This window comes from Tyto alba, unplaced genomic scaffold, assembly GCF_018691265.1.
Source record: "Tyto alba isolate M040663 unplaced genomic scaffold, T.alba_DEE_v4.0 Super-Scaffold_22, whole genome shotgun sequence".
Classification (NCBI taxonomy): domain Eukaryota; kingdom Metazoa; phylum Chordata; class Aves; order Strigiformes; family Tytonidae; genus Tyto; species Tyto alba.
The window spans coordinates 1344616-1371471 of NW_024881296.1; the positions used below are offsets into that span (position 1 = coordinate 1344616).

General features: G+C 39.4%; 1 protein-coding gene across 1 annotated transcript; it reads left to right on the top strand.

The window, feature by feature from the left end:
* The first annotated feature begins 38 nt into the window (after nucleotides 1-38).
* ACTR2 (actin related protein 2) lies at nucleotides 39-25092 on the top strand. The gene is made up of 9 exons (XM_042796215.1): nucleotides 39-166; nucleotides 6319-6429; nucleotides 12025-12240; nucleotides 16342-16414; nucleotides 18742-18878; nucleotides 19826-19975; nucleotides 20683-20828; nucleotides 21238-21370; nucleotides 22567-25092. The coding sequence occupies exons 1-9, from the start codon at nucleotides 119-121 to the stop codon at nucleotides 22735-22737; spliced, it is 1185 nt and encodes a 394-aa protein (XP_042652149.1). The 5' UTR covers nucleotides 39-118; the 3' UTR covers nucleotides 22738-25092.
* Nucleotides 25093-26856: the final 1764 nt, after the last annotated feature.

The following is a 26856-nucleotide window of genomic DNA, read 5'->3' on the forward strand; positions in this document are numbered from 1 at the left end:
CGTGGCGCTGACGGCTTCCGGCGTGCGCTGCGCGGCGGGCGGCAGGGCGGAGCGGAGCGGGTGAGGGGTGGGGGGACCGGGCGCGGTGTCGGTGTTGTCGGTGCGGCGGCGCGCAGCCATGGACACGCTGGGCAGGAAGGTGGTGGTGTGCGACAACGGCACCGGGGTGAGTCGCTCCGGGACCCTCCGGGGCGCCGGGGGTGTGTGTGTGTGTGTGGGGGGGGAAGCAGGGCGGTGACTTCCCCCCCCCCCCCCGCCACCGCCTCAACCCGGCCCGGCTTCCTGTGGGGACACCCGCGGGCCGCGCCCGGCCCTGCCGCCGCCGCCGCCGCCCCACCGGGCCCGGCCGCCTTCCCCGCCCCGCGTCCAGGCGCTGCCCCCCGCCGCCAGCCCCGGCCCTCGGCTCAACCGCTGCGGCGGGGGAAGCCGGTGCGGGCTCCGCGGAATGAATGGGCGGGGGGGGGGGGGGAACCGGGCGCAGAACGGCGCCGGCCCCGGCGCTTCGCCGGGTTCTCCGCTTGTTTCTAAACCGGCTGAGCAAAACCTGCCCTCGGGGGTCTTCGGTGCTGGGTCCGGTGGGCGGGTGTGGTGCTGATCCCCCTCCCGGCGTTTTGCTGTTTTACCCGTGAATACCTTATTTCTCGACATGACCCGAGCAAGTCTCTCCATAGCAACTAGCGTTTAACCAAAAAAAAAAATTGACCATTTGAAAAAAAAAAAAAAAAAAAGACACAATTCGGAATGAGCAGAAGACAAGAGCAACCAGGGATGTGCCCCCTCTCTATGCAGGATTATTACTCTTAGGGAAATGGTTTGGGGGACTTTGTGGTGTGGGTTTTTTTTTTTTGTTTGTTTGTTGGTTGTTTTTTTTTGCAGCTACTGGTCAAAATGGAGCATCATCCTTTTGTTAAGACTTTCCTGATCAGCACCATACTCAAAATTGGCATTTTTAAAACAAGAGAGCCCCAAAGGTTTTCTCCCCATCCTTTCACCTTTTCTGCCCTCCCTGAGCGTGCAGGCACCCACCAGAATTCAGCCTTTTGTCAGCGGTGCGCAGGCTTCCTCGACAGGAAGTGGTAAAGATAACCATTTTAAAGCAAAAAGATGTTATAGGTGGATATTTCCCATTGGTAATTTTGTTTAGAAATCTAGGGTTTCCCCCAGTAAAACGGGATGTGGAGAGTTAACACAGCTGACGGCATGTAAAGATCTCTTGAGCTGCAAAAAAAGGGAAGTGATTTTTTTTTTTTTTCTTTTTATAAACACTTGGAATAAAGTTGGCTTTTTAAAAGCCAAAGAGGGAATAGTTGAGACAAAGGATATCATTGTTAGAGATTTGACATTGTGAATTAGAGGGTTTTTCAATTAGGGTCTGAAATCGTTTGAGTGGTTCAGGAAGAAGAGCATCATGTTTGACATTTCTGCTATCTTCAAGTTCTACCTGCTATAGCAAAAATTATCTTTAATAGGGCTGTGGTCTGGGGCCTTTGGGCACATTTTACACTATCGTTTAGAAAAAGGAAAGGAAAAAAAATGAAGGCATTTTACCATTGTTACAAAGGGATGCGGAAGCTTTTTTGTTGTTTTTGTTTCCCCCCCCCCCCCCCCCCATTGTTTAATACTCTTACTGTCAGGCCTGTATCAAAGAAAAAAAAAATTAGAGCTTCATTCTTTAGTGTGGTCCTTTACATATCAGTAAATCATTGAGTTGTGAGATGTTTGGTGTAGGGGTAGCGACAGCAGCGTTGTGTTTTGGCTGGTCTCAGTAAGGTGTGAGGCGCAGGGTAGAAGTCGTTATTTTTACCCATTTTCCCAAATTGGGTTTGCAACACAGATTTTGTACAGTGTCAAATATCTGTGTGTGCTTTTAAATCACAAGACCTCTTGGAATTATAATTTTTTTTTTTTTTGCTTTGAGTTATACCAGCAGGATACAGTGGAAGGTGCCTTTATAGGGCCCTTGTGTTTCTGAGAGGAGGGGCCTGTGTCGCTTCATCTTGTGTTGCTTTGGGTTGTGTTGGGCCTCTGAGCAGAACAACATTCATATGGAAGAGCCCTGGCTACAGAGTTCATTATGTGGGAGAGCAAAGTATCGAGAAATAATTGTTAGATCAGTAAATTCAAAATATTTAGGTTGAATTGGGATAATTAAACTAGAATTGGGATAATTACACTGGAAGAAAATTTAATTCAATAAATATTTTGAGCCTCAACTGTGTATTGAGATTATCAAGTAGTCCTATATTGTCAAATCAGTATTTTTACAATAATATTCTTTCTGTATGACAAAGAAGAGATGTTTTATGTCAGAGTGATTTCTGAAACGTCGTGATATGTCATACTTAAAACCATGATTGACATTAAATCTCTTGCCAGGTGCCAGAAATACTACATAAAAATGGAAAATCATCTTTAGAAAAATCAGATGTGATTTTAACTTCAGGCTTGTCTTTGAAATTTACTGTTCTTGTTCTGCTGCAATAATGCATCTGTCTGCAACCGATCTTTGAGGAAGAGGTGACTGCAAGGAAGTTCTTGCAACATGTAGTGTAGCAGAGAGGCAGGCAATGGCACCTCAAAGGTCTAAAGCATTGGAGGTGATTCTTCTTATTGGTATAGGTCAAACAGTAACTTCCTTAGTGGCCTGCAAAATTGCTCTAATTTTATCTAGGGTGTTTGTCAGAGCATTGCATCAATAAAAAGAATCAAGCACAGAGACCTGATAAGAATATTAGTATTCATTTTAAAACTTGTCACGTGAGCTGTTTGTGAGCTTCCTCATTCTTTTCGTTTGAAAGAACGTACAAAACCACGTACAAGTTCTTACTGTTTGATGACTCAGTAGGAAGTGAAAGAGTCGATACAAGCCACAGTGACATGTAGAAGAAACTATATATGGTAAAACTTCTTACATACATGGCCTTGCACACAGGCAAGCTAAGTAGCTATTCCGAATACACTCTGAATGTATAGCAAATGTGTGCAAAAATGATGATGAACTCTTGGCTTCCTTACAGAGATGTGTAAATTCATTGAGTGTTGGTGTTATCGTTCAAGTTACGGTGTATACTAAGCATTGTACTGAAATTATCTTACAGTTGTTCCAAGGGATATGCACAATAAGAGATGGAAGAGAAGTAAGCACGCTATATGTAAATTTTACTAGAGAGTTTCATACTGGGAATGGCAAACAGCGAATATTTAATGTCTGGCACTAGAAAAGAGAAGCTGATTATATCCCAAACTAGTGCAGTTCATAATGTTTAATTGAAGATTTTGGAGGATCTCCTGTAAGGGATGGGAGGGAGAAGCATCTTGTTTTTCCTGTACCCTTCAAAAATGTAAAACTGTCCAGGATCTAGTATTTACATTCATCTGTGTTTAAGTGCATTTACCTGTTGGTAGTGTTACTGAGTCTGGTTCTCTAGCCATAATATCCAGTGTTGCATCATCACAAACCTCCTAAACCAGCCAAATATTCAATATCATGTCAGGGAGAGTACTACAGTGGGGATGCTCTCATTGATGGAGAAGCTGATGTACAAGGCTGACTTTTTCTCATCTTCACCAAATTTTCATGTAGCCTAGAGGGGAAAATTTCAAATTTGAACGGCAGGAGATAGAGTTAAAATTCTGCCCCATCTATCTACTGCTGAGTTTACCAAATTTGTAAAAATTTTTTTTTTTTTAAGGCTCTCTGTTCTGGCCTGAAGGAAGTAGGGAACAGATGGTGAATGTCCAAGATTAATCTTGTTCTTTGTATTTCACATAGATAAAATCTGGGTTTGATTGTGTTTTAGGCTGATTGGAGAAATGATCTGTTTTTAAAATCTAGGATTTTAAAACATTGTTAACTTCCTGGAAAGGTGTGTCAAGGTCTTAAGGTGGAAAGGAGCTAGAAGTTATTACAGTTCAAATAGTCAGGACTTTGAATAGTATTTTTGTAGGTCACCATTTTTTAGGTCAGCATAGTTACATGTGATGTTTGAAGGTATTTTTAAGGCTGCCCAAGAGGCACTTACTGATCTTGGGCAGTAGTCGCTTTGGTCATGTATCTCAGTGGTTGCTATGTAAATCTCAGGGTTTATTTGCCCAGTCATCAGGATTTAAAAGTGTGGGTAGCACAGCTTCTTGAAATATGCTCCAGTAGCTTGAGTTGTAAAGATTCATTTAGATGTTACCAGTCCCGTTACTTCTGTTGACCAACACATTTGGTGGTGACTGGTAGGGAAGTTGCTTCATGCCAGGGGAAAGGCAAGGAGGAAAAGCTATAAGCAAATAGGTGGGTGTAAAGGTGCATGGGCTACCTGGGGGTGCTTACGGTCGTACTTAAAACAATTCATGAAACCCTAAGCTGGAGAATGGGCTGTTTTATAGAACTTTCTTCTAGCTTGACCAGGTCCTGCACAATGAAATTTATAACAAGCATACCTAAATATTGTAGTAGCAACAAAAATTGTGTGATTGCCCTGGATGCAGTAATTTGCTAAATCTGAAAGTGAGCTTATTTTATTTTTTAAAATTTGAGCACCATTATTTAGACTTGGCTCAGTCCTTCAAAATGTCTTCTATGTTTCCTCTGGTATAAAACTTCTGGTAGAGTCTTCTGGTGTATTCAGGAACTGTGATCCAGAAACCCTTGTGGCTACTCTTTGCTTTTCCATAGCAACACCACATTCTTGAATACACAGATAAGATCTATATAACTCCTAGGTACTTCTGGCCTTAATATAAGCAAAGAGTTGATAAGTACTTTCCTTTTCAGGGAACTCCATTGAAGTAGAATCAGCAAAATATGCTGTATACACAGTGTCATTCTTCAGGTATTCCAAACAGCTCTGCCTTTGGAGACAGCAAGCACTGAATGGGTGACAGAAATGGGGGCACAAAAAAAGATTCCCTTCCCCCCTGCATTAGCCCAACTTTAATTAAAATATATCCTGGCTCTTTCCCTAACTGGCTTTATAAATTTCTGTCCAAAATGGGTGCCCTTTTTAACTGCAGTAAGGCAAATAATTTAGAGCAACAGAAAGTGACTCTTCATGTTACTGTAATTGCAGAATCCCCCTCAGCTGCAATTAGCTGTACTCTTTGCTGTGATAATTGTTTCAGTGGCAGTCTTCAGACTTAACTTCTGAAAACTCGGTGCACGTTTTGGAAATTCTAGCAGATGGCTTTTAATAATACTTTGAGCCCAGGGTTGGACAAGACTGCTCCTGAGGTTCCCTCCAACCTGAATGATCCCATGATGCTGTGTTACTGCTCTTACACCTAGCTGGTTGAGTAATTTGGCAGATTAAAATGTGTAATGTTTAGTTTGGGACTGCAGGATGTTGTTCTGGCATGCTGATGTAGCTTAGTATGCTGAGTATGAATCAAAAAGAGAGAAGGCTGCTCTATATGAGCTGCATTTCATAACATCACAGTAGGATAGCCAAAGAGCAGAAATTGTTGATCCTTGGGAGCTAAAAGTGTAACGTGCTGCTGGCACATTTGAAGTTCTTGTTTTACAACTGAGCTTCGTCTAGTGACTATATATATATATTTTTTTTTTTTGTAATACTTAGTTAATCTTCTCTGTTTTCTTAGTGTATATACTATCGTAGGACCCAGTGATACAAAGCTTCCTTCTGTACATATTTGGGTATGATACATCCTTTCAGAGTATCCTGTTTGGTATGAACTACCTACCATGAGCTGAGGTTTTGGTTATGCTGTTGGTTTTAAAGTGCTTACTACAAACTCCTATGTTTATCCTTAAAAGAAATCCTGAAAATTATGAAACTGAGAAATCCATCTGAATTGCACGGACTATCTGTTAGTTCACTGTTTGACACTTGTAACAGCATAACACCTTGAATTCACAAGGTTTTGTTTTTTTCTGATGTGTAATTTGTTATGCTACTGTGTGCTCTAATTGGAGAGGTGATTTAATTTGGTCTCATTGGATACTCATTATAAGGTGATCCATTACAAACTGATGGCTTTCAGGTTGCTAGGGAACTTTTTTTACAGAGTGACAGGAAATCCAAATTCAAACAGTGGACTCTTACGCCTTTCAATGTACTTAGTTGTTTTAATATTCTTTCTCTAAAATGTGACAGTCTGATTCAGAAAACATTCTGGAAAATAATTTTAATTCAGTTTTATTATGCATCATCTGAAATGTGTAAAATTAATTTGAAAGTATAAATCCAATTGGTTTCCATTGAGACACATGCTTTTAAATTTGGGCTTTTATTTTTTTACCCCAAACCAGGTCTCTGTTGGCAAACAAAAGTAATGCATATTCTAATAAAATTATTTATTCCTTTTCAGTTTGTGAAATGTGGCTATGCAGGCTCAAATTTTCCAGAGCACATTTTTCCAGCTTTGGTTGGAAGACCCATTATAAGATCAACTGCTAAAGTGGGAAACATTGAAATCAAGGTAAATTTTTTTTTCATTATTAGTCCTTTATGACAGATAAAAATATTTAGGACAGGTTTTGACTTACGTAATGTTTAGAAATGCTTTTTTCCTTAATACCCCTTTATGTTCTTTCAGTATCTCTTGATTAATTTCTGTATGGATTTTAGCCTGTCACAAACGACAAAGTTATTAAGAGGGTAATCTGAAGCACTGGAGGCCTTCAGATAGTACAACTGAGGCAGCAGCAGGTAGGGCTCGAGGGGTTCTGGGCAGAAAGGGGCTTCGGATGCCAGTGTGTAAGTGATGTCAAGATTAGAAGGCAGAAATCAGACAGAAGTGGTTGATGTTGGTCACCGAGCTGTACTGTGGGATTCTGAGACAATGCTGACGAACTGCTGGAGCTTTCAGGTCTTTCTCTGCTGTTTGCTTTCTACTCAGAGCTGATCATCTGTGATCTTGTATGAGATGTTTAACCTTGGTCGTGTTTGCATTTCATTGTTTCTATTGTTTTTGTTTTGTTTTCTTTCTGCTGTTGATAGACATAGGTATTCCACACCAGCTAGAGATGGAGAGGCTGTGTTCAGGCTACTTCATCTTGGGGTGTTATTTCAAGCTTGGAATGGGGGGGAGGGACCACTGTTTGAGAGGTTTTTTTCTCAAGTCTGGGGAGCTATCATTTCTCACTTTATTTTGTAATTACAGACTAATGTTTTAAATGTTAATAGTTACTTCTGCAGTACAGACTTCAGTAAATGCCTTGGCCCTGCTGTGGTCACATCCTCCCTTTTTGCTTCTAGCCACACATTCTCACCTTGTGCTGGCCATACTACTTGTGCAGTCATGTGGTGAGCCACTTTAGCAAGCTGTTCAGCTGAAGAGGAGTGATTTCTTTGTCAGGTAAAGTTTTGACTGCCTTACTAGACAATTGTGCAAGCTCCGGTTTGAGAGCAAGGCAGAAGCTGGAACTTGAAGGAGAAGCAGGAGGTGATGCAGAACTGTAGAAGCCCTCACTTAGGCCAGTGAACGTCAAGTAGAACCACTGCGTACAGGCTTTCAATTTTGCCTTCCTTATTGCTTCTGAGCAGCAGCTTAGTAAAAGGGAAAAACAAAACAAAACAATCAACCACCACCATCTGCCCAGCCTTGTTCCTTATTTTCAGAACCCTATGGGTGACAGGGAGAACTTCAGTTATCTGATTTCTGCTGTTGCCTGTAAAAAGTTAGTCGTATCAGCAGAAGGCCATACTAGGAAGTCAGGAGGATGAAAGACATCAGACCTTTTCAGAATGTGGTTGTTTTTTTTTTTTTTCAATATTGTAATACTGCTTACTTTGTGTCAGCGAGGACAATATGGTTGAAAGGATGGAGACCTTTCCCTTTCACAATAGCTGGGAGTTTTTGTAAAGAGAGGGAAAACATCTTCCTTTCTCTTGCAAGACTTGGGGAGAGGTGTTTCTTTGGTTATCTACTTGGATTTAATGTGACAGTTTCTTCAAGGAGGTCCTGGTAAAGTTTTATGGAAGTTATGCAGTGATTTACAAGTCTTAAGTCCAAGAAAAATTCTCTTGCATGAAATGCCATCGTTGAAGTCCTGTTTTCTTTCCATCTGATCTGATACAGCCTGTCCTGCCAGTTTTAGTATCGTCTGATTATCTGATAACGTAGTTTAATATCAGTACAGATGACAGTGTTGAATTGGAAAGATAGGAGGTAGAAGTGGGTAGTTGCTATGAGATCAGTGTAAAAGAACCAGTAAACTATAATTTTGCATGCATTGCCTGTCATCTTCTTGAGCATGGATCAGATGGGTGTATCAGAGAGAGTATAAACGGTGTTTAGATTCTTCCTAGAGGTTTTATAGCCTCTGCCTATATTAGCTAGTCACTTATTCTTAAGGAAACAGTGTATCAAGAGAAGAAATCCCAACCACAGATACTTTGGGTATCCCAGTGGGATAATAGGGCAGGAAGACTTGTTATGTGTGAGTGCTGTTTTTCTTTGTGAGCTCATTGAAGGTTTCCTAAAAAAATGTATTTTAGCAGATGAGTTTTATGCCAAAATTTAATTCTAGGCATTCACTGCAAGTTCTTATGGGATAAGTTTAAAACCGAGTAAAGGCAGCTGGCAAGAAGATTATCAGTTTAACTTTTCAAAACTATTCAGAAAAGCTGTCATTCCTGTGAAATTCAGAAACTGCGAAAAGAGTCTGGAAGCTGATCAAAACAGTGGTTATCATCCATCTATGGAGTTACTGATTTCAAGTTGCTTTGTGCATGTGTTCCTTCTGGATTTTCATTTCAGCCAGCAGCAGGGATATAGCTTTTTCTCCTACTGAGAGTCCCCAGTTCAGGACATAATCACAAAAGTTCAGTTATTAGTGGGATTATTTTGCTTAAAATTGCAGCCTTAAAACTCTAAAACCAGAAGCATAGATGCTGCTCTTAGCTTTTACTGACTTGCTAATCTTTGCAGCAGGTTTGGGGGGTTACTGACCATCTTAGGAAGGCAGGACTGACTGATGAGTAGCTTTGACTAGTTAAAACAGTTAAGATTTTAGGGCAGATCAGACCCAGCGACCTGCTGAGCCACAGTCCGTGTCCTACAGTTCTGCTCAGTTTCTGCCAAAGACAGCCCGGAGAAGGTAATTCTCTGGATTTGAAGTGAGGAGGAGGGCTGCACTCAGCCAGCCTCTTTGGTACTGCCTGGGCAAAGGCAGCTGCCAGAAACTCTACGCTCTTTTACTTTGACACAATTTGCAGAGTAAGTAGATTTGTCCTAATGGTGCTGATGGTTATCCTGTGGTTTTTGGCAGCTTAGGGGACTCCAGGTGAATGTTAATCGAAGGAGGAAGAATATCAATAATCACAGAAATGGCTTTATTTTGGACAGTGTTTGTGCACATACACTTCAAATATCTCATAGTGCTTCCTGGCTGCTTTAATTATTTTATCTTCCTACCTCCAGAGCTTGCTATAGGGAAAGAGCTTTGAGACATTGCTCTTACTACTGCCCTTCACGATTGCTTGTTTCCACTCTGAGAGTAGATGCCATAGTTGAAGTAAATATCTCTTATTTGGTTACTTTTGGGTGTTTGTTCCACAATATATGAACAGATTAGCCTGCTTATAGGTGAATGCTTTTATGTTACAGCTTTCAGTTCTTGGGTATTTAAAGCAGAATTTTTAAAACAAAATTTAAATTTAACATACATCAGAGCTAGTTATGGTCAAACACCTTGTGCAGAATCTCGTCTAGTTCAGATAAATGCTTTGCCCAGGGTAGGACTCCAGTGTTACAGAATATTTATGCACAGAATCCTATTTATGAGAAATAGGCAGATATACTGATCTTGTTTGCAGCATAAGATGCATAAACATGGCATGCCACTGACGTGTAGCAATAGCTTCCTTTAAAGAGACATTTTAATCTGAGATCCTCAGAACATTAGTTTGGCCCCTAACTAAACTAACTCAGCTCATTTCCTGCTGTACATGCATCTCTTTCAGCCTATTTCTACTGTGTACTTAAAATAATTTGAGAATTTCATTTAGGCCTTTTCTGACTTTCTTGCTTCTACCTTCTTTCTTCACCTTTCTTGACCTGTTGAAGTAGAATAACAAAAAGATGGTAAGTGAGGTGCCCCTGTGCTGTTTGTTTACCATTTTTGCTTGATGGGACCCAGTAGCTGTTATGTTATTTTTTGATGCTATTCATTGTTTTGTCTTGTCTTACATTTTACGTTTGAATACATACTTATTTTGGACTTTGTTCATTGCTTTGGTTTACTAGCAACTAATTCATGAGAGTATTTTATGTATTGCTTCTAAATGCAGCAGAACCTGTAGTTTTGCAAGATGTAAGAATAACTCCTAAAGAGCAACATGAGTTCAGCACCTTTTGCCGTATGTAACATTACAAATCAAGAGCTTGAATAAACTTTCAGGTGTCAGTCAGACAAATATTACTGAGTACTAACGTGGTGGAAGCATTGAGGGTCGTGATATGGGTTCCTCTCTGCAAATTCAGTTGTGCTGTCCTTCTTCCTCTTCATCTTCCAAGTGCGCATGTTTGTTAGCGTGCTCGTGAGACCAATTGTTTTGCCCTTTAACTTTGTTTTCAAAGGATATGAAAGTTTTGTGGAACTTCTATTGCATGTTTGAATAGCGGCTTTTCCTGGGCTTTATCCTGGTTGGCAGCATAGCACCTCAAAGAACAATGCACAAAAAAGGCTTCTGATTCTTCCAGCTGGTGGAGTTTCTCTCCTCTTAAATTCTCAGGTGCAAGATGTTTGCATGGTAGAGTTTTCATAGTATGGTTTCACTAGTGTACGTTTAATTGAAAATGTTAGTCCTGACTTCTGTCTTCTGTACAGTGATCTGCTGTGCAAGGGAAAGCAAATAAAGCACCGTGTCAGGGAGAGGGGTTGGAAGAAGAATGGTTTGATTTAAACTATTTTCAAATAAGATCCTTTTTATATGGTCAGCAGTAATTGTTCAGGTTACTGCTTAGAAAAGGCATTATAAACTGGACACTGGATTTTTCCATTGTGCATCTTTTTTCCCTAGCATTGGAGAGTAGGTTGAATAACCCCCACTTTGGAGTTTTCTGTGGCACAGTAACTGCAAACTGTGGTGGTGTGTTTTTGTATGAAGCAGCTTGGTTTTTTTGCAATGACATGAATATAATGCTAGTGTGGAAACAGCGCTATTGGTACCTAGAAATATGTTTTTGTAGGCTAAATATGAGCAAGTCAGTTGAGGCTTCTTTAGAAAAGTATGGGATATAATAGGGAGCAAAGATAACGTAACTGCGCATACTTTCTCTGGGAAATATGTGGGAAAGGAGAAGATATGATGCTACTAATTTGAATGTGCAATGCTTGCATAACTAACTTTAATAAACAGATTGCTTAATTAGTGTGAAATGATTATACAAACTATGTGTTAGTTGGTTGTGTTTGTGTAAGAATGCATTACTGGGGTTTTTGGCTTGGGACTTTTGACATGGAACAGACGAGGTTATATTTTATATTTAGATGTGTCTCTTCACACCCTACTGACACAGGCAATATGTAAACCATTGTTTCTTTTAATGTCTAGTGTGGAACTTCTAATCTCTTATTTGCTTTCTTGCTACTGTTCGGTATGCTTATTCACCACTCATTATTCCTGTTTTGGTATTGTGCACAGAAGTTTGCAGCATGCATGGAAAAATATTCTGCCAATCCCACCTACTACCCTTATGTGCTATTTTGCATCTCAGCCTTTTGAAATTAGTATTTGATAAAAGAATTTTGGAGGTGTCAGTGGAGAAACATCTGTACTTACAGAGGTCTTTGTGGTATCGAGCTGTAGCAGGGTTTATTAGTTTGTTTAAGGTTAATTGGAGAATGGAATTAACAAAGTTTGTTTGGGATGGGTAACAACCAAATTTAAATACGACATTCAGTATATTCTACTTTTTTCCTAAGTACCTGAAAATGATTCTAAAACGTGGGCATTGTTTAAGAACACAGTTGGACACAGGCTGGAACAGTTCACCCTCATTCTTGAGGATTTTGATGTATGAAGAATTTTGCAAGTGCTAACATGTTTCTGTGTTACAATTTTACAGGATCTCATGGTTGGTGATGAAGCAAGTGAATTGCGCTCAATGCTGGAAGTGAACTATCCAATGGAGAATGGCATAGTTCGGAACTGGGATGATATGAAGCACCTCTGGGATTATACTTTTGGACCAGAAAAACTTAATATTGACACAAAAAATTGTAAAATACTGCTCACAGAACCTCCCATGAATCCAACTAAAAATAGGGAGAAGATTGTGGAGGTATGTCTGTCTCGTAGAAACTGATATATCCTGTCATTGAAGCATTGCTAGGAGATTTTAACTTCTCAGAACACCTGGTAACTGTCTGAGGCAAAGCAGTTCTTCTGTTTTGTAACCAAAATTTGTCCTCGGCTGTAGTCACGAAGGATGCTGTGGTTAAATTCAAACAAGCTGACCTCATTCAAAAGCTATAAGCAGGCTTCTTTATCTCAAGCCGTATCACCAGTAAGACACAGAATTGTAAATACATGTTCATGTGTCCAGGGTATATTGATGACTAGCTATTGGCTAATTGTTAATTACTTTAAAGGACCTGGGCTTCTGTTAAGCCAGTAGTAATGCTTCAGCAGAGATTGAGGCTTGAGGAGGATGGTGCTTACGAGATGGAGTGGTGGTGTTGGAGGTAGCGGAGACAAAGGTGTGATGACAACCAATTCACTAATCTTTGATTAATGCTAGGGATAATCAGTGAACGCCTTCTAAGGAGGAAAGCCTGGTTCTTGGATCCTCAGTCTCACAGTGCTGCCCTGGGTGGCCTGAGCTCCATCTGAACCTTGCATTAATGTAGGTTGTCAGGTGTATATTGTTTAGATCTAGTACTGTGTGACAGACTTGATTTTGAAGAGCAGTAATGTTTGACGAGAACAAAAAGTTTAGTTTCCTGGTCTGTTTTTGTTCTCAAGCATCATGAGTGTTTTGAATTAATCTAAATACTCAGTGTAACAAATGAGATTTTAAAAATGTGTTGAAGTAGCTGATAAGGCAGGAAAAATGGGTTCTCAGTCTGAAACCTTATCAGAGCTTTGCAATCTTGTGTGTGTATATATATTTCCCGCCCCCCCCCCCCCAATCTGTTGCTTTGTCTAATAAGAATTTGTCATTACCTGCTGACCTTTCCTTTAAAATCATTTTGTTGTTGCAGCTACAGTAGTGCTTTCTGCAATGTGGCAGCGAATATATTTGTGCTCATCGTTCAGTGACTTGGGAGCAAATGAAGTACAGCAAAGTTGGGAAAACTTAAGTGAAAAAAATGAAATCGTCCAATTTAAATTCAGCATTTCTTATCAATTGTAATAGGTCCCTAATGTCCACCTAAATATTATGTAATGCAACATTAGTAATACCGTTTATTGTATATCAGTCAGCTGTGGTGTGACAGGCATAGAAGATTTTTCTGGGTGCCCTCCATGTAGCAGGAATGGTTGTATTTCTTGTTCAGGCTTCTTTTGCTTTTCAGCTGTCTACAATAGTGTTCTTGTTTCAGTTTTCCTGCTAAACACAAAAGGCTGGGTTTTAGTTATTCTGGGACTGAGTAATTTCATCCCATAAATTGAAAAGGCTTGTATGGCTTCTGAAGTCTGATAAAATATTTGTATTGCTCCTTTTGCCTTTTTTTAAACCACTCCAGAGATTGTAGATACTTAATCATGATCTGGAGGATTAGGGAGACCTGGAATCCATTTTTGTAAATTTAAATTTGAGTTAAACAGAAGCTCATTGTTTCTATTAATATTTTGAATGGATTGCAGTGTTATGAAGGCAAGCAATATTCGTTTTTAACTGCAACCTATTTATGCTCCTTCCATTTTTGCCATGGACTTCTTTTCAGGGAGGCTAGCTCCGGTATGAAGCAGGGGACTGAATTAAGAATTTTTTCCTAAAGCCTGCAGGAAATGTAATAACGTCTTTGCATTTTGTGGTACAGTGCAGTAGCATTTTAAAAGAAAAGCTTAGTCATCTGGACCATATCAAGATAATTGATAATTATATATGCTGTGCTTCATTCTACTTCCAGTAATTCTCTCTCCTCATCCCATCGCTCCATCAAACTCAGATACATAGTAACAGCAGCAAGTGTTCATGTGACAGCTATATTGTAAAATATATATCTTAAAAGTGCAGGTTTTTTCCTAGCATGTACAAGGCACTGGTTGCTGCTCAGCTTAATTGGGTGTTTGCTGTTTGTGTCTCTCTGCTGCATTCTCATTCTGTAGTACCCTCAGGAGCAGTCAAACTCTAATGGTATAGCATGTAGCTGTAGAAATACTCCAGCACTGTCACTGCTCCTAATCTTAACCTAGTATTCTTTATCTTTTCCCAATTTTTAGTTCTTCCTTTCTGTGTCCAATTAGAACATCACTTTGTAGGTAATCCAAGAGCTGGTGGCATGAGAGGAAGAATCTTTTTGGGAGAACATCCTGCTCACTGTTTACACCTTAAGACTTGTTAACATATATGTCCCATGTCAAATGGAACCGACCAAGATATCTTGAAAGAAAGAATAACAGCCCCCCAAAGGCCTGCATATAGGTTATAAAAGGGTTTTGCAGTGGCTTCTAGGGTTTACTACAACATGCGAAGGCTGTAACTAATTCCATTTGAATATTCATTTTGCCGTATGAAGATGATGATTTAGATTTTTCTTAAATTAGTTTTTCATTCTGCAAGCACTCAGGTTGCTTGAAAGACTCATCCATTGGAATAGTGCTAGTTTTAGACAATGACTATTCAAACGGGATCTCTCTTTGAGTTGCTGCCCTTTCAATTGTTCCTTTTCTGGCAGACACTTCTGCTTCTTGTTTCTGAAGGTATTGCATTATGTGCTAAATTGTGGCCAGTATGGAAGTTACTAGCCCGCCTTGTAATGTCTTGCTCGTTCTTAGCCCATGCACCTGACTACTGTATTAAATTTCCTTTTATATTACCCAAGTTTACACCGGAGGTTAATAAAACCCCAAAGTGTGAGGCTCTGCAGCTCACTCCCTCTGTGTTCCTTTCTTCTTGGCTCCTGCTATACTGCGTGCTCACAGCAAATATCCCAAGAAAAGTGGCATCAGTCTTCCCAGGGGCTTTGAAGTGTGCTTGATACAGCTGTGAAATAATCAACTGGTCGTCGCAAGGATCAGGTTTTTGATATGGGCCAGCCATTTAAAATCACACTATTGTAATGGGGGAGGTTCTTTAAATAGTTCAGAATTCTAAAATTGTCAGGCATCAGCTTTTTTCCTTCAATAATATTTAGATATCTTTTACTGAAGCTGTGGGAGTACTTAGGATTTAATCAGTTTCTAATCCTAGAAGTTGCAGAAGTGCTCAGGGGGCTGCAGAATAGCAAAAACAAAACTTCTGTATGCGCTGGAATAATCAGAGTTCATCTGTTTTTCCTGGTAAAGCATTCTGAGTGGGAAACTGCTGTATAGTATGATTTGCTTACTTAGCCTTTTGTTGTGTTTATAAAGACGACAAGATCCTATAAACTCTCCATCTTTTAATCTTAGACTCTGTTTCTTCACTGAAACTAGTTTAAGGGATAGGGGAACCTAGTCTACAAGACAGGTTCCTAGTCTACAAAACCTAGTCTACAAAACATGAAACTTTTCATGTTTCAGTAAGAGCTCTGCAAACCTGTGGTTTTCTGTATGTAGTAACAGAGTTAGCCCTACCTGTACTATTTCAGTTGTAGTGGATTTTGCACTAATTCTAGAAGTTTGTCATCACTTGTGCTTTAGAGAAGGGAAGAAGGTGGCCCAAAGACAGAGAACCTCTGACATGGGGCTTAATCTAGACCCATATGTGTAGGAGTCTGGTCTTCATTTGATGTAGTCTGTGGCTCTACAAAGTCAATAGGGCCTGATGAAGACTTAAAAAAAAAAAAAAAAAAAAAAAGGGAACTTTATTAGATTTAGAGCATCCACCTTTAACAAACATTCCCAAGTCACACTTCAGTAATGAAGTACTTGGCTGGTCTACAAGTACTTCCTCCTGCTCATTAAGTGCTTTGGAAAATGGCTCAGTAAAGTAGCAGAAATTGGGCTGTGGGTTTCTTGTAAGTATTCACTTTCATTACTAAACAGATGTGGAATATTTCATATGGCTCATCCTGTGAGAACAGGTAAGGTATAGAGCTGAAAGCACTACTTACTGCCATAAAGCAAGTAGGTTTCTAATGTCTGTGTAGAAGCTGTGTGATAAAAATTTTTTGGAAAGTGGGTTTGATTAGCAAAAATACAGAATTCTAGAAATACAGTTTTCAAACATCTGTGGAATTTATTTTAAGTATTTGGCCTGTTTTGGATGTTAATTTTTGCCTTCGTCTTACAGGTTATGTTTGAGACATACCAGTTTTCTGGGGTGTATGTAGCCATTCAGGCTGTTCTTACTTTGTATGCTCAAGGTAGGCAAAGATAACTTAAAATTTGTTTAGTTTATAAATGTGTTGCTGAGCCAAAGTACTAATATGGTATTAATGGGTCTTGGGCTTAATTCAACGCTGTTCTAAGTAAGATCAGCTCTGACTTACGGGCTTGCTTTTTGCTTTGAGGAACTATTGATAGGTACCACTGTCAGTGGTGTTTTCATGAACCAATGGTGGGGGCAAGCTTGTAAATGCAAAAACCTGGTTTATCAGAACTGTCATTGTTTCAGGACGTAGTCATTTAGCCTTTGGCTTCAAGTCCTAATGACATGCTTTTGATTTTCTGATAAAGGAAAGACTTTATTACTGTAAGTGAATTTCAAGATGATGATTAGGTGACTTTTGCATGATTTTCAGTTCAAAAGAACTTGATTCTTTTGCTGTAGATAAACTAGAATAAATGATTTGAGGTGGAAATTATGGATTCACTGAATTCAATAGAAATTCTATCGCTGACTGCGATCCAGCCAGGGTTTTAAGAAGTTACTCACGGGCATGAGTTCTAATAACATGACTCCTTACATCTGTTTACTAGTGGCTTGACGTATTTAGCTGTCACATAGCAGGACATAAATATCCTTGTCAATTAACATGTCATCATAGTTTCTGTGTCTAAGCAAAAGTGATGGGGTACTGGAAGGGTGGTTCTGTTATGCAAGTCATTAAAACTAGTTGGACCAAAACCACTTTTGCAGAACTGGATATTAATTTTATTTGCTGCCATCTGTGCTATTACTCTTTTTTTTTCTTATTGGTTTCCCTTTTGTTTGTTTCCTTGGAAGTATTTAATTGAATAACACATACAGTCTTAAATTCTGCTGTAATTGTACGTGGATGTTACTGTATAGTGCTCAATTACTTTGTGAATAACAAAATGTGAAACAACGTAGAGCAGTCCACGGTGTTTCTATATACTATCATCTAAAACAAAGTTGAAGACCTAAGATATTAAAAAAACAAGCGGTACATAAATAGAACATTTGCTTTTGAAAATTAAAAAAAGCCCTTTATGACATCCTACTTACTGACATTACATTAAAGATTAAAGTAGTGGCTAAAATTACATACAGAGATGTGCCTCATCTCGGTGTACCGCATTTTGTTGCTGCTGTTAAAACTATCTTAAGACTAATTGTTGCTTTTACTGGGAACTCTGTGTGCTCGGGTGCCTTTTAAAGGTAAAGGGGTTTGTATATCAAAACCTAGTTCTAATTAGGAAATTCTTTAGCAGTTCCTCACAACAGTCTTTTGGAGTTAGGTGTAGTCCCTCGTGACTATTTCCTTCCTTTAGTGCGTGTGACCGATTGCAAGACTACTTGTGTTTGTGTAGCGGTTATTCCAGTTCACTAACAGATCTGAAGATCTGATCACATGACTGAACCAAGGTGTGTTCTTGGTTCGTTTCAGGCAAATAACCAATTTGTTTGCCTTCTGGGTTACAAAGCTTGAACAAATTACAGTAGCCAAACCAACATACCTTGCCATTACATATTAAACGTTCCTTCATTAAGGTCTCCCCTCACAATATTTTTTTCTTACCTATTATTTCTCCTTCTTATTTATTTTGTTAGTGAATTCTAGAAACTTCGGTTGCTACATCCTTTCTCAGTTTTGTACACCTTAGAATTTAATAGTTTTATGGTAAACATTTTTCACCAGAGTTGATTTCTTTAGTCTATGAAAGTAGATCTGATTCAGCCTAACACTATTTCTGTGGGAAAAAAAAATTAGGTGTGTATATAGTCCAAATATTCTCTACTTCACGAAAGCATTGCTTTATTTTTCGAATACCAGTCAAAATCAACAAGTCGTAATAATTGTAACAGGGTAAACTTGTGGCCTGAATACCCCTAGGTTACTTCTCACTTGAGAAATTAATACGAGCTTGCACATGTACAGCTGAATCTGAGGAGGAATTTGTGCCCCAACAAGCTTTTAATGATCTTAGATATTCTCTTTAATTAGAGTTGAATTTAATATGTCTAGATGTCAGATAAAATTGTGAATGGTAGAGTTATAAGCATCCAGGAAAAAGTAGAGGTAATACGTTTAAAAAACATATACGAAAGCATTTGTTATTATGAAAAACTTAAGTTTAAAATCCAGTTGAATAACAATAACTGAATTCTAAATTGTGACTTTTTCAAAAATGATGACTGGGGAGATAGAGGTTGTGTTAAGATTACAATGAAAAATCCTATCTGAAACTCACTGTTCTGTTCTGTTTACGAAGGTGCTATCAAAGTTGTACCTTTTTTTAGTTTTGTTTTGTTTTTTTTTTTCCTTCTTCCCTCCCATTCTTTTAGGATTGTTGACTGGTGTTGTTGTGGACTCTGGAGATGGGGTAACTCATATTTGCCCAGTTTATGAAGGTTTCTCTCTCCCTCATCTCACCAGACGGTTAGATATCGCTGGGAGGGACATCACTAGATACCTCATTAAGGTAAGCTGGAAAGAATTTAAGGTTGAGGCTGGTATCTGTGGTACGTTGGTTCAAGTTAAAATCCCTTGATAGCAAGAAACCACTATACATTTTCCCTTTATTATTCATATGTTAATTATATAAAGAACTCCTATATTCTCTGTATTGCTTCAGTCTAACCTTATGCTTCCTCATCTAAATCACACGTGATATTATTGATATTATTTAGAGACTTCACATTTCCTTAGAGGCAGTCTTGTAGGAAGGGATTTTATTCCATATTTGGAAAGGAAAAACTCAGAAGTTGGTTTTTGTGATACCTTGATAGAATACAATTTTGTTTTCATTTTGTTTTACTCATCTGTTATCAGAAAGACATTTGTCTTACAATGTGGAAAACGGTGTAGTGATTCTTCCCTGATTATTAATTAAGACAGTATGTTTTACAGACTTGGGTTGTTTTTGTTTTTGTTTTGTTTTGTTTTTTTGGCGTGTTTTTTTTTGTTGTTGTTGTTAATAAAAGCACTATTGACAAATCTAATGGCTAAACCAGAGTACTGGAGTCTTTTGAAGTGAGGTCTGAAATACAAGAATTATTTTGGTTATCTTTCATTTGTCTTTGTAACGGCTATACTGGAATTTGTGATGATGAAGAAAGTTTCCCACTCGGAGTAATGCTACTGCTATTCTACTTTTCTGGTAATAATGGATACACTGTCATAAATTTACTTAATACTAAATTTGCAGTTAAAAAGGGGAGATGAACTTTTAAAGGTAGATGTTTGAATGTACCCATCTACCAATAATGCACTGAGAGAGATATACACAGATATGGTATATATGTACTGATAATATATATACGTACCTATATATAATATATATACACATAATATATATTTTATATATATGCCAAAAATACTTATACACTGTTCTTCTCGTTTACTGCTAACCGAATATGTTCCCTCTAGCTCCTCTTACTGCGAGGGTATGCTTTCAACCATTCTGCTGATTTTGAGACTGTTCGCATGATCAAGGAGAAGCTATGTTACGTGGGATACAATATTGAACAGGAGCAGAAACTGGCATTAGAGACCACAGTACTAGTTGAATCCTACACGGTGAGTGTTTTGAGACAGCTTTTCTTGTCCTAAACGTCACAGGTTTAAATTCAGGTAGCACTTAGCTTCTAAATTTTTCTTGTCAGTAGCCTGCATCTCAGGCATAGGACTCTATTGCTTGGTTTTGGGAAAACTTTTAAAATCTGCTCTTTTTTTTTTTTTTTAATTTTCAGATTTTCCATAAGACTTTGTATTCATTTTTGTTACGGTAGATCCCTGAAATTTGAATATTATACTACGGGAACTTGTAGAGCAAGTGGATTTACTCTAGTATGTCAGATTGTGTTTCAGCTTTATCCATCTAGTAGTGACACATTGGAGACTGATATCTGGTGACAAGAGTGGTAAACTTGCTCTTAGTGGAAACTTCCTGTAATCACCCACAGAAGAAAAGAGCTCGCAGGAAAGCATTACTCTTGCTGTAGGATCAGATTTTAAATTGATTTTAGGAGCTGTATGGCAAGGAAATGTTCAGTATGTCAGTATCAATGTATTATATGGTCCCTGATGTCTCTAAGTAAATTGCATAACAATTGAAGGATTTGTATCTTCTTTCAGTAGTACTGAATGACTTCTTGCAGTGGTGGCATTTATCAACAATTTCCTGTTTTAAAACATCAGGGAACAACGTAGGTCATTTCCTCTTGGTTTGTTTAGTACCCAAGTGGCTACAAGTAGTCTTCTGAATGATGTTTTTTCTTCACTAGCTCCCGGATGGCAGGATTATCAAAGTTGGCGGAGAACGGTTCGAGGCACCAGAGGCTCTCTTCCAGCCTCACTTAATCAACGTAGAGGGGGTTGGGGTGGCTGAATTGCTGTTTAACACCATCCAGGCCGCTGACATTGATACCAGGTAAGAGCAGAACCCTTAAAACCCTCTGTCGGGGTGCGGGGGGTGGTGGGAGATCTGCATTCAAACAAAACAACATCTTTTGCTTTCGATGCCGGTACGTGCAGTGCTGGGGGAGGGTGTATGCTGGGAGCGGGGCTCAGTCTGAGATCTTGAAGCTTCACGGGTTGTCTGGAAACTTGACTGTCTTGGTATGAATGAGCAAGGATAAAATCTTGAAGGCGCAGTATGTTTTTACTGCTGCTTTCTGGGATGCCTGGAAAAGCACGAGCAAGCCCGCCAAACCTGTGCAATCTGATGTAATGACCCTTTTTTTTAGATTTGTATTTGCTCCCCTGTATGTACAGGTACCTACTTGTATGTACTACAGAGTGTGCTATATGATGCTAGAAAGACTACTTCTTTTGGTCAGGTCTGAGTTCTACAAGCACATTGTGCTGTCTGGAGGGTCTACCATGTACCCCGGGCTGCCTTCGCGACTGGAGCGGGAGCTCAAACAGCTCTACCTGGAACGAGTTCTGAAAGGAGATGTGGAAAAACTCTCGGTGGGTACCGAGTCGCTGCTTTGTTTGTATGGGGCCGAGGTTCATCCTGAATTCCCCACTAGAGGGAACCAAGTAGTCAGAAATGAGGGAAGCTGCGGGGGCCCTCCGTGCAACTTGCAAAATCGCTGCTCCTTTTCATATAGGTGGCTTGGGTGTACAGGCTTGCAGTAAAGCCACCTCCTAGTCCGTGCCAATAGCAAGTAATTCCTGAAGTCTTGGGTTAGTCTGAACGTAAAATGGACTAGGGCACAACTTGTAATGAAGGTTAAATAAAGCTAATGAGGTTTTGTGCCTTATTGTTGAGCAAAAATGATTTTTTTTTTATCTGCGGAAGTTTTGGTTCGTGCTATGAGTGAAATACTCAAAAGTAAGAGACTTAGAGTTCTCACACACCTTCGAGTGGAATAAATTTCCGCTGTTCCTTGGTGACTGGGATAAGCAGACACCAGCCCCACACACGTTACAGAGGTAACACTGCACTGTAATGCTATCTGCTTTTCAAGGAGGAGGTATTTGCAGAGAAAATTCCTCTGAGTTTCTAATGTTGAACTGAATTGAACCTCCCTAGTTCTTAATGCAGTGTTCTCTAAAGATCTTTTGCAGCTATACGGAATGACTCAGTTGGACAGAATGTTTTAAGTCTAAGACAGTATTTCACACATAGCTTTGACTGTACTCGTTTTTGTTCTTGAAGTTAGAGCTTTAGCGTCGAAGAATTTAAGGGAATATTAATTAGTTAAGCTGGTCTAGATTGTGTAAATGTAAAATCTGTTCCATCTGCCCCTCTAAAACTTGGTATAATTCTAAAATATTTTAGGATTTGATGATCTGGTAACTTCTGATAATTTTAACCATCAAAGCTTGGGAAGTATTTCACTTGTTACCGTGTTCATAAAATGCAAAAATACGGTGTTTAATTTTGTATTCTGACTCCTCGTCTTTTTGTGGATGCACTGAAAAGCGTAATTTGGGGGGACGTGTCAGTGGCTCTCTAATTGCCAGCACAAAGTAGTTATTTTACTTTGGTTGCACAAGCTGGAAGCTCAAGCAGAGTGCCCTGTGCTAGCATTTCAGTTTTTTGGTTGCATTTTTCTCGCTAAGCAGTTTCCGTTTCATTGTTCTGGTGGAAAGCACTATTTTATTTTGAAAAGCTTTGTTTCAAGAATCCTATTAACGGTTTCTTTTCTCTTTCTTAGAAATTTAAGATCCGAATTGAAGATCCACCTCGTCGGAAGCACATGGTGTTTTTGGGTGGCGCAGTTCTAGCAGACATCATGAAAGACAAAGACAACTTCTGGATGACCCGACAAGAATACCAAGAAAAGGGAGTGCGGGTGCTGGAGAAGCTTGGTGTGACTGTTCGATAAACCCCAAAGCTTGTTCCCGTCACATGTCTAAAGCTTTTTTCCTTTCATTGCCAATCTCAGAACTCACTCAGCTACATGCTATGGAAAGGCCTGTCTGTAGCCTTTTGACCCGAAGGTCAGGTTTTGTTCTGGTTTCTTGGGGTAGCTTTTTGTTAAATGTTTCTTAATGTGGCTAAATTTGACTATTAAATTTGACCACTTCCCTGCGAACAAAACGGAGCAAGAGCAGCCTGCCTACTTCATTGTTCCTTCCCAGTAGGCAATTGGGTAAATCTGGTAGGCTTTTTCTTCTGGGTTTGTTGCTGTAGTACTGCTAGCTTTTGTCTCTAGTTCACGAGGGGTTGTGTGCCTTTTTTAGCATAAGAAAACCTTTAAACGGGAGTTTTTGCTATTGGATCATTGTGGTTATCTTTGCATCTTTTTGCATCTCTCTACATTAGGATTATTTTTTTTCTTTCCTGCAATTAGGAAGTTTGATTAAACATTGTTAGAAACTAGTTTAACTAGCTGGAATGGCTTTAACACACTGTTTTGATGTAATGTGGTTCTATAAGCACTGCTGCCTAAGCTGGCTTCTGAGGTGGTTTGTCCTTAAGGGGGGAGTGGCTTTCATACTGTATTTCTCTAAGTGGGCATGTACACAGTTGCCACAAATGGAGAAACACCTGATATTCTGGCAAATGTAAGTTTGTGGCCTTAGGGGTCTTTCTCTAGAGGGAGGAGACCGGTTTGAGCTGTGTTGCTTTTCTGTTAAGGAACAGTTGGGGGTCAGTCTGACCAAAAATGCCTCTTTTTGTAGCTAAATTTTGGTACTGTGTTGTCTTGGCACAGGGAGCAAGAACTTTAAATGAGCTATTCTGTAATGGTTGAGAAACTTAGATATGCTGAGACAGGAGCCTCTAAACTTCTGAAGAGATTGAATACTTTCAGAAATGCTTGTGAGAACTGTAGCTATAGATATTAAAACCCCGAAAACTAAGTTTGAGAAGTCTGATGTTTCAAGTGCTTGTATGTACATCAGAAGCACTTCCATTAAACTTTACAAGTATATTAACCTAGTGCCAAGTAGTTACTGCAAATGAATATTTCAGTGACCAGTGTTTGTTGCAACAAACAGATATTTATAAACAACCACTGGCAGTAGGTTATAAAGAATGACCTATATTTGTTCCGGTTAAAAATAACATTGGAATATGAGATGCTGTTGGTTGGTAAATATCCACAATTTGTTTTGTCCAGTCTTGATTTTTGATACTTAACCTGGGACGGGGAAGGAAGTGAAAACCAGTGATGAAAATGCTGTTTCCAAAAGTACATTAAAGCTGAGTTGTTCTGAAAAATAGAAGTTGTCATTAGTAATTATCAGCCATTTTCTCTGAGTATAGTTGCCTCTCTTTTCTTCCTGCTAGCAGACTGGTAACTATCTTTGCAGTAAAATCTGCCTTACATAAAGCATAGCAAAAACTGCTTGCATACAAATGCCGGTTGCACTTACTTCTGCTTTGCTTTCCATGGAAATACTGTATCACTTCTTACTGGTTTTCCAAGCCTACCATAACATTGAAGCATAAGGAAGATCTGCTTTTGACTTCCGAACCTTAGAATATACAAGAGATGCTTTCATATACTTGCCATTTGTCTGCATCTTTACAGTAATAATTGACCCCAGGAACATGGAAATATTAAAACTCCCTTGGATTGTTAAAATTTACTTTCTTTCTAAATGGAGCAGGCAGCTTCCTTTTGGCTGAGCAAGCCAAACAGGCAGAAACTATGTCTGCATTTCTTTAATAACAAGACAGTCACTATAGTATTGCTAGTAATGACCATTTAATTATAGGTGGGTGGGGTTTTTTGCAGCTATATTTACTCTTAACTTGAACAATATGAATTTACAGGCATGCCGGTCGTGCCTCGGTGCATGCACTTAAGCAGCTACTAGATTTTTGGGGACATGAATGTAAGGGGTACTCTGAATTCCTGTAGTCTTCGGAACGTTTAATACACAAGATTTTAAAATGCTGTGGGCTTGCTTTAGAGCTATGGTCTCTCATGTGACTGTCTGTGGGCTTTTCAGACAGTGTTGAGAATCATGGAAATAAACCAAAGAATGACTTACCCTTTTTGAATGACAATCTGTCATGTGATTTATCAAATCTAGACCTTGACCCTGCAGCCCCTTTTCTAAACCATCTTCTCCCCTGTTCGCTGGCTTCTGTTAGGTATGTGCATGTTTGAGTAAAGGTTTTGGAATTTGGCCCTTTCGCTAGAGAACTTCACAGCACCATGAGTAATAAATGTCAGTTGATTGTGCAGAATCCTGGGTTTCCATGGAAACCGTGTATATATGAAAAGAAGAAGAAGAAAAAAAAGGCAACTAGCATTTTAAATTACAACTATCATGGATCTGGAAGAACGCATACATAATCCAAATACTGAATGGGGTGTTCCAGTTGTGCTCAGTGTGGTTCTCCATGTGTGTGTTTGCACACACGAGAGTGTGTGTGTGTTCTCTCAGCTGACAGCTTCAATATTGCTATGAAAGCAATCTGGTTTTAAAGTGGTGTTTTTTGTTTTTTTTTTGAAGACCAAATAACTTGAGTTGTATTTGCAATATGCTTCAGCTCCTATAAAATTAGAATAGAAGATGCCGCATCAGTTGTAAGTTTTTTGGGAACATCCTATTTTTAATGTTAAGCTGCTTCAAACCCACCCCCCCCACCCCCACCCCCCAGTGTTCTAGGATGTTAACCAATGTAACACAAATGACTTTTTATACAGTTCTGAATAATGTTAACACACAACACTGGTTGATGGAAATAAACATCTATTTAAATTGACAGGTCTTTTCAATACAAAAATAAAATCGGATTTTTTTCAAAGTAGATTATGTTTGATTTGTTTCATTTGGGAAATCACAGTTCTGTCAGTTTTTCTCTAACTTAACTTCCATCACAAATCTATCATGAGCTGCTTATGCTGAGGAAATCTGACATGACAAAATAACACATTCCCTATTGATTGCTGTCATAGAGTGAGAAAAGCATCCCTACTCCATTCTCTAGCCAAGGCTCCGCTCTCTCCATCCTAGTTTCTTTAAAAAGAAAATAAAATCCTTATCCTTGGACAGGAACCTTTTCCAGCTCAAGCTCCATGCTCGGTACTGCACAGTGGGAAGAGCCCTCAGTGTGTATTGACTCCAGCATCCCTGGCTGAGCTCCGAAGCCGTTAATGATGCTCTGTTTAGGCATCGTGACCTCGTGTGCTACTTTACCTGCAGCCCTCCTTTTACCTGACAGGGGAACTGCACGAGGGGGGTTAGCATGTAGCACTTAGATGCACGGGGTTTGAAGCAGTTCTTGCACCTGAGATTTTGTAATTCTCAACTGGCTGGGTGGATTAGTGCCTGGCCCACTAATCACGACGCATTTATCTGGCTTTTGAAACTAGCTCAGGCAGCCTCTTCGCCGCCGCTCGCTGTACATGCTGTTCTGTATGTGTGCTCCCCAGGCATCATGTTCCCCAGTATGGTTTTGGTTTTCTTAGAGTGAACTACTATGTGCCATTTGGCTCTGGGTGCATCTGTCTCAGGGGCTAGGTCAGATACAGGTGGGCAGGATTTTAACAGAAAAAAAAAAAAAAGCCTCCAAACCCCAAATCTTTATTCCATCACTGCGCGTTCTTAGAGGGGGGGGAAAAAAGAATAAATTGGGCTTTACCTCTGCTCAGTAATAGTTCGTGTTCCTTACTCCTCCCCTTTGGCTTGCTTTGCCTGACATGGCTTTTGTGTGGGAAGGACTAAATACAGCTCAGTCGACATTCGCTAGTCAACTTTTTCAATAGTGCGTTCCTCCCTGCAGGCACTTCATCTGTTTTCCACAAACAAGCTTCATTAGCTGTTTCAATACTGTGAAAAACTGAGTTGTTTTTGGTTTTGTTGGTGGTGGTGTGCCCCTTTTTTTTTTTTTTTTTTTTTTTTTTTTAAATCCAACTATATCTCTTCTAGCAACCAGGAGAATGATGGTAGGAAAAATTGTTTTGGACCTTTTCAGCAAGTACTAAAATATAAACTAAAGTTTTGCTTTATTTGAGCCCTGCCGTGTGATACTTGTTCCTCTC